The 11,263-nt window shown below is 55.1% G+C and overlaps 2 protein-coding genes across 3 annotated transcripts in view; one reads left to right on the top strand and one right to left on the bottom strand.

The window, feature by feature from the left end:
- Positions 1 to 11,263, bottom strand: part of KCNIP1 (potassium voltage-gated channel interacting protein 1) — a 260,707-nt gene that overhangs the window by 232,308 nt on the left and 17,136 nt on the right. The gene's annotated exons all lie outside the window — the stretch shown is intronic.
- KCNMB1 (potassium calcium-activated channel subfamily M regulatory beta subunit 1) overlaps positions 3,669 to 11,263 on the top strand; it is a 10,196-nt gene continuing 2,601 nt past the window's right edge. For both annotated transcript variants that reach the window (XM_039877642.1, XM_039877651.1), the window contains exons 1-3: positions 3,669 to 4,041; positions 6,045 to 6,202; positions 7,661 to 7,832. In XM_039877642.1, the coding sequence (XP_039733576.1) occupies positions 6,069 to 6,202; positions 7,661 to 7,832 (306 nt within the window). In that variant the 5' untranslated portion in view covers positions 3,669 to 4,041; positions 6,045 to 6,068. The remainder of the gene's footprint in view (positions 4,042 to 6,044; positions 6,203 to 7,660; positions 7,833 to 11,263) is intronic.

Raw genomic sequence — 11,263 nt, 5'->3', positions numbered from 1 at the left:
CAAGATTCTCTGTTTATTCCTTGAGGCGCTAGAGATGTGACAGAGAGTGGGAACAGTCCCTGCCCCTGGTGTCGGGGAGCTCACCCTCCAGCGGGGAGACCGGTGCACGGGGAAGCACGTGAATGGATGTAGAGTTGCACGCGCTCTGAGCCTGGTACATCAGGCCACCGACCTGGCCGAGGAGCCAGCAAAGTGGCGAAGGTGACGGGAGGTGAGGCGAGGACCCTAGGACTGAGTCCCTCGGAAGGGGAGAGCCAACGAGGGGTGTGGGGACAGAAGGGACATGCCCTCTGGAGGGAGAGACGAGTGCATCCTTGTATGAGCGACCGGAAGGACACGTGCCCCTCCGCTTGCCAGTAATGCCCTTCAGGTGGCGGGGTTGTCTGTGCCTCATCGTCTTCCTGGCCTTCTCTATTGTCCAGCTTTCCCACGGCGAGCTCGGGCGATTGTGCATCAAAAAACGACCTTACCACACAGACGGGCAGCCGTGCTCTTCATTTATTTACTTTTCTCTTGGTTCCAAGGAGAACTTCAAGCTGCTTACAATTATGTTAGTAATATAGCAGGCTAAAATGCCTTGTCGCTAAGAAAAATGAAGTCATGAGAAAAGATGGCTAAAAGCGTGAGAGGAAAAGGAGCAAATTTCCCTGTATGCCCTCTTCAAGTCCCGTCTTGCCATTTAATCTGAATCTGACATTAAAACGTCCTGTTTTTATACTCTGTCTTCTCAACTGTATTGGAAAGTCTTTCGTTGTGATTTCCTCTGCCCTTTATTATTCTCTCTCCTTTGAATATAACTTTTTTTTATTTTTTCCATCGTGACTTTTCGTGGTTATAAAAATCCATCCTCCCTTCCCGCAGACAAGGGGCCACACCTGGTCCACCTCGGCGCAGTGACATATTCACAGCCTCCGCACGCTAGGTCCTCAAATGTCCGTGAGTGACCGAGGGCCCCTGGCCTCCATTTCCGGCAGCACTCAGCCGGTGACACACCTTCAGCAGGGTTCAGGACACGGTTGCCAATTTGATTTATGGTACTTATTATCCCAAGTGGCGGCAGAGAACAGATATTGATTCAAAAGGGTTTAAATAAATAAGTGGATACGCAATCCAGAAAGGGTGACAGACCGAGGAGAGGAGGTTTGTCAAGCGGCTGAAGCAGATGTCACAGAGGAACGCCCGTCCTCTCAAAAACAGGGCTGGGCAGAATCGTGCCGGGGCAGGGGCGGCCTGTGGCGTCGGCGAGCACAGGTGCACATCCAGGCTCATCACATCTCAGGCCAGCGGAGTGACCCTGGGCAAATAGCAGAAATAAGAAGTCCTCTTGTGAGCGTTGCTGAGAGGAACGTGCTGGCATGAATCTGTGTGTGTGCACACATGTGCGAGCTGCATGAATCTGTGTGTGTGCACGCGTGTGCGAGCTGCATGAATCTGTGTGTGTGCACGCGTGTGCATACACTGGGAGAGAGCATAAAGCAGCGGCTGGTCTCTGCTTCATGACGTCTGAGGCCTCAGCTGGGGGACTTGAAGCCTGGGAGCTGGAATCATCTGCAGGCTCCCCCACTCTCACGCCTGGTGGGAGATGCTGGTTGTTGGCTGACCACCGAGCTGGGCGTCAGCTGGAACACCCACGTCGGACCTCTTGGCTTTTTCGCAGTATGGAGGCAAGCTCGACGGGAAGTGTCCAGGGAGAGAGTGCCCAGTGAAAGCGGAATCACTGTTTATGACTTTGCCTGGAAAAGCACAGTGTCATTTCTACCACATTCTATCAGCAAGGCGGTTACAAAGCCCTGCCGAGGCTGCAGGGGAGAGGTCGCCGACACCCACCCTTGACGGAGGAGTATGGCTGGCACGTTGAAAGAAGGACACATACGATGGGACATGTGTTGATGTGGCCATCTTTGGAAAATGCGATCTGCCCACGGTGCCAGGCAGCCGAGATGATCTCTTATTCCTCGAAATACACTGAGAGTCCAGGTATAATTAGCTACGTTCTAGAGATGGACAACCTGAGGCTCAGAGAGGTCAAGTAAGTCGCCTTGGGCAATTTATTTAACCTCTCTGAACCTCAGTCACCCTCTCTATAAGATGGATAATAAAAACTCTAACCGAAGAGATTAATGTGAGCCCGCGGGGGAAGGTATTTTGTGAACTCTACACCCTGTGCTAATGCAAATCACGTCTTTATTATTGTAGCATCATTATGTCCTTACCCTCCACCTACAACCCCCAGTCACATACAACCCCACAGCCAGCCAGGGACCTGGGCTGTCATCCACGTGCCCCCCAAAGCAGGGCTGGGGCTCACTTCACTGCAGAAGAGCTCATACCCACTGCCGCCTGCTTCCTTGCCTGTTCCCATCTTCCAAGAAGAAAAGTACATTGGTGAGAATGCTGATGTTTATAAATTTCAAACGTGCAAACTTCATAACTCATTTAGTTGATTAGGAGCAAGTAACCCTTTGGTCTTGCTTAAAAATGGCCTCCTGTCACTCAGGTAGTGGGAGGGAGGCCTGGCATCTCTGCATTAGATCGTGGGCCACAGGAGGACTTTCCTGGCCCCTGAACTAACCAAGGACCATCCTTGGAAAATCACTCCTCTGGGGACTCATTCTAGGCCCTGTGCCCTTCATTGTCAATCCGCCTACAAAATCTAAGGCCTTAAGTGGCTCCCTTTGCTATGATGTCCATTAAACAGACAATTGATTCTCCAGTTACTATGATTCAATTTGTAAAGGGGCAGGAGGGGACGTGCTGCTGGGGAGAGCGTCAAGAGGCCTGAACGCAGCTCTCATGTCCTAGCCCGCTGGGCTGGCTGCCTGAGGGTGGCAGAGGCGGGAGTGAGGGAGGAGGCGGAACTCATTTGGCAAGCATGGCCAAGCCGCAGCCGCCTCCCTGGGGGTGGGCTGCACGCGGGGTGCCCTCCAGAACCTCAGGCGGCAGGCGACTGTGTCACTTGCTCTGTCTCAGGGCAGGAACGGGCTCAGTGGAGACTGCCCAGGATGTGCCATCTGGAAGGGCCAGCTTTGAGTCCGGCTCTCGTGCTAGAGCTTACTTGGGCGGCTTACTTAAAGCCTCCGAGGCTCAGATTCGGCTTCTACATCTCACCGTTGGGTAAAATGAGGGGTAGTGACATCGTGCCCGATATCTAGCAGAGGACCAAACTACGGGGCTTGTTTTTGTCGCTGATTTTTAATCCTCACGATGACTATTTGACGGGTGAGGAGATGGAAAAATCTAGAAGCATGCTTTTGCCTGCAGGTGCTGATGCTCGCTCTCTTACTGACAGGAACAGACCTCTGCAATGACTCTAAACCATGCTCTGACCATCTCTGGGAGGCCTCCCAGCAGGGCAGGCTACCCCTGGCCCTGGCTGGCTGAAAACATTGTGGAGCCAACCCTCATTACCACCCTGAACGAAGTACGTTTTAAAAATCCTCACAGCACCGGTGAGAAAACTGAGGCTCAGAGAGGTACAGAGACCATCCCGGGGTCACACAGCATGCAAGTGTTAAGGCAGGAGGGCCGGCTGCGCCAGAGGGGACATGCCAGCCCCACCCCAGCGGCTGCCAAGCCCAACCCCTCTGAGCTTCAACTCCTCCCCGCCCCATGTCAGCAAAAAGAAAATCATTTCCCATTCCTGGCCTCTCTCTGCCGGCCCAGAGAGACTGGCAAGGAAGAAATGTGTCTGAGCGCACAGGGATGCCGGTTCGGGCTTCCCGTTTTTGCGTCTGCTGTTGTTTGAAACCTGTTTCCCAGGAGACCGGGCTATGCAGGTGTAGGGCTGGGGCAGCAGCTGCCTCTCCCTTCTCCCGGATGGGGTACCTGCTCTCAAGTCTGTGTCCTGGCGCCCTGTGCTCAGACTTGACCATGTTTGGGCATGGAGGCTTGTCCCAGATGGGGACCAAAGGCTGCTTCCCTGGAGACAGCCGGGCCGGGAGCCCAGGCTGCTTGCTGGAGCTCAGGAGGCCCCTTGGCGGGCGGGGGCGGGGGCTGAGCGGAGAGCAAGCGTCTTCGGGAGACTCCAGGGCACCGGGGACTGTGAGTACTGCGCAGAGCACCTGGGAAGCGGTTTCCACAAAGACGGGCTGGAGGGAGGCGGGCCCTGGGACTCGCTTCCCCAAGGGGCTGCCCACCGGGACTCTGTGCTCCGCAGGGGCTGCCGCTGGCGACTAGTACCGATGGCATCTGGCTTGTGGTCTGGTGGCCAGCTGGGCGGAGGGGACTCTGTGGCCGGGTCACGCTGGTAACTCAGTTCCCTGGCCCTCAGGTCCCAGCTCCCACCACAGCAGAGGGCTGTCGCCAGAGATCAGCCTGGGAAAAGTTTTACTCCCTTGTGACATGGGAATACATTAGGATACAGGGGAACCCCACTTCTCAGCGCCCCAAATGAGGGAGGAAACGTTGTCGCTGAGTGTCCTCCCTGTCTGTCATCTTGGAGGGTGTGACAGGGGTGTAACCCCAGTGCCCAACACTGGGCTCTCCTCTTTAGGAGGGGGGGAGAGGGAGACAGCAGGGGTGGGGGCGAGAGAGTCAAGGACCTCTGATCAGAGACAGTAGAAACAGTCGATTCTTAGGAGAGAGGCCCAGGTACAAGATAAAGCCCTTTGCTGAAAATCTTGTTGAACCGATGTCTATCTCCTGGCATCCACTAATTTTTAAAAATAATGTGCTTATTACTTTAGGGACCTGGCATCGAAAATAAAGTCCTTTCTGATATCTGGCTAAAATTTTCCGTAAAACAGTAGATTATAGAGAAAGGGCCCCATGGCCCTGGTATCTTTGGTAAAAACGGACTATGGTTACTTCAAACAAACACAAACAACAAAGAAATTGACCGGAAGGCTCTGGGGCAACTCACAGAGCAGATGGGAAACCCACATGAGGGACAGAAGCAGGGTGGCTATGTGGCTCCAGGTGGCACATGGGGTAAGAGATGCACCCCTGGAGGGTGTTCCGGGTGTACCGCAGGGGAGGATGGGCCTCGGCCTACACCGGGGTGAGGTAGATCCCCAGAAGGAAAATGGGGAGCTGCTGCCAGAAGAAGGGGGGAAGAGGAAGGCTGCCCGCCACTCCCCCCACTCTGCTTTGGCCCGGGGTGGCTAAGCCCCCACATAAGAGCAGTTGCTGAGGCCGCCTAATGCCTTGGCCCTCGCTTGAAGTGGGAGGTGGCCCTTCTAGGGTCCCGACTGGAGCCCGCCTGCCACTCCCGATGCCTGTGGCCTTCTGGGGTTCTCTGCCTGCTGTTCTGGGCCCAGCCGACTCTGCTGCGGGACCATTTTGGCAGAACCGTGAAATGCTCCTGGTTTTCTGGGATGAGCATCCTAGGAGAAAGTTCGCGGATTTCCCACCTCTGCTGTTCGCTGAACTGGTTTATCTCCGGTGCTGGTTTCCCATTGTTGCCATGACAAGTGACTTCAAACTTGGTGGCCCCGAACGACAGAAATCTACTCGTGCACAGTTCTGGAGGCCCCAGATCGCCAAGATGGTGGCAGGGCTCCACTCCGCCGGAGGCTGGAGGGGACACCCCCGCTCCCTGCCTCCTCTGGCTTCCGGGGCTGCCCGCATTCCCTTGCGTGTGGCAGCGCCACCCCGGTCTCTGCCCCCCCTGGCACCGCTACCTTCTCCTCTGCACCTCGTCTCCATTCGCCTCCTTCTTCTAAGAACCCCTTGTGGTTACGGTTAGGGTCTAACGGACAATCCAGGGTGATCTCCCCACCTCAAGGTCCTTAAAGTGTTTGCCATGTAAAGTCACAGTCTCAGGCTCCAGGACTGAGGACACAGGCCTGTTGGGGATCATCACTGAGCCTACCACACGCTGAGCCGCAGGGCCTTCGTCTGTACCGTGGGGATGATGACACCCGCCACGCGGAGCTGGTGTGAGGTTTACGTGGGGTCAGGAATGCCCTCTGAAGCTGCAAAGCTCCGTGTAAAAATCGGGGTGATGTCAGTATTTGAGCATCCTTCCCTCTCACCTGTCTTTCCTTCCGTGGGTGAACTGTCACCTGTGCTGATCTCGTATCTATGTGCCTCTCTGGCCCTAGAAATGACCACTGTCCCCGGTGGACATGGGGAAGAAGCTGGTGATGGCCCAGAAGCGGGGAGAGACTCGAGCCCTTTGCCTGGGTGTGGCCATGGTGGCGTGTGCCGTCATCACCTACTACATCCTGGGCACGACCGTGCTGCCCCTCTACCAGAAAAGGTACCAAACCCTCCTGGCCCGTCCCCATCCTCCGGCCTCTCCCCTGAGGGTGTGGTCTGCAAGGAACCCCAGCCTCATTCCCACCCCTTCCCTTCACCCTGACATCAGGCAGCAAGTTCTGGACAAGCCTCATTCTTAGGGTCAAGTGTTCAGATGCAGGGAGAGGGTAGGCTGGGACTTGTGGGTGACGGATGTGGGAGGCCCTCTACACAAAAACCACCAAAGGACCAGAACGAATACTCCAGTGTGACTTTCACCTGGGGAGGAATCAGTCACACAATTTCGTTGCTCATCTGCACAGTTTAACGAACCCCCTCTGAAACCTCCCATTCGGTGGGCATCTAGCCTCCTGTTGAATACCTCAAGTGACGGGGAGCTCACTACCTCACCGTGCATACCTACTTTATGATAAGCAGGAAGTGTCTACATGGAGCCGAAATGTGCTCCCCTGGAGCTCTGCTCTGGAAGTTCAGAGAATGTTCCGTGCCCTTGCCTCCTGATATCTCAACCACTTGAGCTTTTATGAGAGATGCCGTGAAGTTCTTGATCCGTGCTCTATTTGGAACAAACGCACTCAGTTCTTTCAGCCCGCTCTAAAGATGAGTGTCAGACCCTTGCTCCGGGCACGTTCCAGCTGCTGCGGGCCCCCTCTGTCCGCTAAGTGGGGGATGAGTCGCAGCTGATTTGCGGCGGGCGTGTCGATGAGTCTGCCAGCCTCTCCTCAGTCTGCTTCTCCCTCACTTTGTATCGGACTAGAGCAGTTCTAGGCTGGAACTGACCCGAGTGAGGCACCATTGAGAGCAGCACGTGCCTCCGAATGTCACCTTCAGGTTAAGCACAGTCCCCGCCATCTTCCCCTCCCTGGCACAAAGCCAGCTCCTCCATCTCTGCTCTGTAGGGGAAAGGGCACAGATTCTGAAGCCCCCCCGACCTGGCTTCAGGTCCTGTGTGGCCTCAGAAAAGTCACTTGACCTTTCTGAGCTTCTCTTCCAGGCCCTGCAAGACGAAACTATGGAGACAGGTCTCGGGCCCGGCTGCTCGTCAGAACCACTGCAGGGCCTTTAAAAGCATGTCAGGGCCTGGGCCTCGTCCACCTTAAGATTTTTGATTAACTTGGTCTAGGGTGGGGCTTAGACGTGGGAAAAGCTTTGTCAAGCTCCCCAGGATTTGGGTCGAGCAGCCAGGGTGGGAACCATTTGTGTTGATGATATTTAACCGGCATTGATATTCAGATTCTGTGTCCTCCCCTGGCCCATGGACTCTGGGGTCACACCCCTTTTGTGCTGGATGCTCTGGGGAGATGGAGATGAGGGTCCCAGCCCTGGATCTCTCTAAAGGGGTCCAAACCAGGAGTTCCGTGCCATCCAGGTTCTAAGTTATTGTGTGTGTGTGTGTGTGTGTGTGTATTGTGTGTGTATTAGATGCTGGCGCATGTGTGTGTAATGCAGCTCTCCCTAGCGTGTGGACCCAGGAATCCATGTGCCATCTGATTGAGACCAACATCAGGGACCAGGAGGAGCTGGAGGGCAAGAAGGTGGCCCAGTACCCGTGCCTGTGGGTCAATGTGTCCGCTGTGGGCCGCTGGGCTGTGCTGTATCACACAGAGGACACTCGGGACCAGAACCAGCAGGTACTAACCGGGGGGTGGGTCCCTGCCTCCTCACCCCTGGCAGGTGTGCAGGCCTGTCTCTACCTGGCTCCCTGTCTCCTCTCTGGAGAGCCGAGACCGAGAAAGATGAACCCACTTGACCGGGGACCACAGCTGGCACGAAGTCCGGCCCGACCTAGCCCTTCTGTGTCGGAGTCAGACAGACCTGGGTTTGAATCCCTGTTCGGCCACTAACAGGCTGTGTGACCTGGGACAGCTGGCGTACCCTCAGTTTCCACCTCAGCTGGGGTGCTGTTATGAAGTCAGAGACGACATGTAATGTGCCACGCTCGATGTCGGGTGGATAGCACGCGCTCAAAACGAGGCAGTCGATAGTGTTTTTACCCTCTTCTATAAAGTGAGTCAAATGAGCGGTCAGGCCCAGAGCTGAGCCCACAGAGGAGAACCCCTCTGAACCCTCCACACCAGGACACCAGGGGCCCGAGTCAGGAGCAAAGCCAGCGCTTGGGAGATTTTCCCATCACTGCCTTCCAACAACCCTCCTCCGCCCCCAAATCCACCACCACAGCCTTTCCTAAAGGAAATACAAGTTGCCCTATATTCATTCGCTCATTCGCTCATTCATTCAACAGTTATTGTTGAATGAATTGTTATTGTTAGTCCGATGTTGGGAGTTTGGACTCGAGAGGAAAGAGCTCATGAGCGAAATAATACCTAGCAGGGAGGGAGAGGTGCCATAGAGAGGAAGAGAGAAAATCACGGGGTAAAGGAGGGAGGGGCTTTCCCGCCGACAGTGAGCCGAGGGTATCAGGAAGGCATTTGGATTAGGCCTTTAAAAATCAAGCAGGTACTGGATCTGCAGAAACAGACACACCGAGGGCAGGGCACAGACCGAGGCTGGGGAGACCGGTGTCTGAGGGCTGAGAATTACTGCTGTGAGCACCTGGGCGTCTGTACAGGGCTCAGGGTCCGGGGAGCAGGATCGGAGTAGTGCAGACGGGTGTGGGGTTCAGTGACTGGGCAGAGAGATGGGACCGCAGCAAACCGCCAGAACAAAGATCAGACTGGAAGCAGGGATGGATGCTGAAGTCAGAATTTGGTGGTTGATCGCGTGGGAAGGGGCAGGGTTCCTGGGGGGACGGTGGGCTCATGGACAGTGCCGGAGGGGTGGGTCTGGACAGTGCAAGGTGACCAGGCCTTTCCTGTCATCACTGGCATGACTCAGCCCCATCAGGCGGAAGAACAGCTTCCAAACCCTCTGAATCAGCTCCCCCTAGGACTCCTGCCTCTTCTTGGCACTTGGTGGCCCCTGATTTATCCCAAGGAGCAAGAACCACATTTGCAAAGACAAGCAGAGTGACCATGGGTGTGACAGGGATTGGGAGCAGGCTGGCTTGCAGGCCGCCTCCCGAATCCCGAGTTTACCAGCTCAGAGGAGCGAGAGGCCAGATCGTCCCCTGAGATGAGCTGTCAACAGCATGTGAGACATGCGTCTGTCTGGCCCTGGAAGGGTAGCAGTGGTTGGCAGCCACTGGCCGTTCTAGCTTCTCTCCTGTCACACCCAGGCATCACCAGGAGCAGTGCTAACGGCGGGCTGCCTCCCGGGTAGGACAGTGGAAGCACCTTTATGTTTTGTCATGTGGCTGGGTCGATGAGGCCGCTGCCCCTCCACCTTTGTTCAGCTCTGGGGTGCAGGGGGCCAGTGCTCCCTCCGGGCCAGCTGGGTGTTGTGCGAAAGGCCCCTCTTTAAGAAGGGAAAGAAGGAGCTATTGTTTCAATTTCATAGTTGAGTCGCAATATTATTATTTATTATTATTTATAACAGCACCTCCCACTTATCGAGCCCTTACTGCGTGCTGCGCTCCACGCTAAGTGTCTACATGCATCGTCCCTCCTGCTCCCCACAACAATTCCACTAGGCAGGCACCCTCACAAATCGATTTCCCAAGGCTCAGAGAAGTTACGACACTCGCCAAGGTCACACAATTCGGAACGGGTATTCGAACCCTGGCCTGCCTGCCTCCGTAACCATACCGTTGCTCAGTGGGCTAGGTTATCCAAGGTCACAGTCAGAAGTATTGAGGAGACTCGGGCTAGGCCCTCTCAGCTCAGGATTCTGAATTCACCTTCTCCTGAGACCTTGCAGTGCCCGAAACACTGGACGCCAGATTACTCAGGGGCCAGCTTCTCCCCAGCTTCAGCGAAATAATACCCTGGCTGGCTGGTGACCTATTTCTGGATGTGGTTCCCCCACTTCCCAGGATCATACTTTGTTCCCCTGGAGGAAGTGCTGTCAGGGCCAAGGCAGCTTTGGGGCGGGGCCTCTTCCAAATCCAGGGAGTGACTGAGGCCTGGGATGAAAGTGGCTTACTCTAGGCCAGTGGTCCCAAACATATGCATAGGAATGACTGCTGGGCCCCATCCTCAGAGATTCAGAGAGCCAGTCCTCCAGGTGGTCTGCTCGGGGTGCTAGGGCCGACCAGACACTCAAGTAAGCACCATTCAGACCTCCCCACCCAGAACAGAGATAGAGCGAGGGTCTCTGCTGTGCCTCCTCTCCGGCTGGACCTCATCTGACCCGGCCAGAGGTCGCAAGAACAATGTTCCGTGTCAGAATGAAATGGCCCACGCTGTCTGCACAAAGCTCTTTTAAATGCACGCTCTCTCTGCCTTGAATCCCAGCATCTAATATCGGCTTGCCGGCATCTTTTATTTGGCTCACAAAGAGTTAGACCTCAAAAGGTTTCAATGTGAACTTTTGCCAATATTTTTAAAATGTGAGAGTTCAAATTAAAATCTGGCTTCCTGGCTTCTCGTGAAATGTCAGAGGCCTGGCTGCAATAGGTCTTCTGTATCTCACGGTGTCTGCTGTCCAGATGGAGTGATGACTGCCAGTCTGAGTGTGTCTGGCTGTCTCCATCGCAATGGGCCCCGCAGCTCCCTGACAATTCTCCCTGGCTCCAAGGCAGGTGTCAGTTGGCACCTGTCATCTTGTTCCTTCACCTACTGTGCTCGTAGAGGTTACCTGCATGAGCCCTGAATGTAATTGAGCATGTGACCTTTGCTCTGAATCCAAATACAGAGCCCATTGGGCCTATGTCACTAACTGTCACTCATCAGACTCCTTAGATAGTTAAGCTTGAAGTCCTTCTTTAATAGCACCTTAAATGGACAAAGATACTGCTATTGACCTATTTCAGAGATGAAGCCGTTAAGGCTCAGAGAGGGTAAGCGATTTGCCCGAGGTCCCACGGCTGCTGGAACCAGAGCCAGGGCTCCCGCTGGGGCCTCTGCCTCTAGGTATGCAGCATGTACCCTGAGCAGCTCCAGGGCCACCTGCCCACAGATGACCCTGAAGGCACACTCCGGAACGATGCAGTGCACAGCCGACCAGGCTTTAGACAGCTGTGACTCCCACCAGGGACCTGACTCCAAAGCTGGCATTTTTTTTT

Source organism: Pteropus medius, unplaced genomic scaffold (genome assembly GCF_902729225.1).
Source record: "Pteropus medius unplaced genomic scaffold, Ma_sr-lr_union100, whole genome shotgun sequence".
Taxonomy (NCBI): Eukaryota; Metazoa; Chordata; class Mammalia; order Chiroptera; family Pteropodidae; genus Pteropus; species Pteropus medius.
Note: the sequence above shows the minus strand (reverse complement) of the source record. Positions and strands in the feature narration are given on the sequence as shown.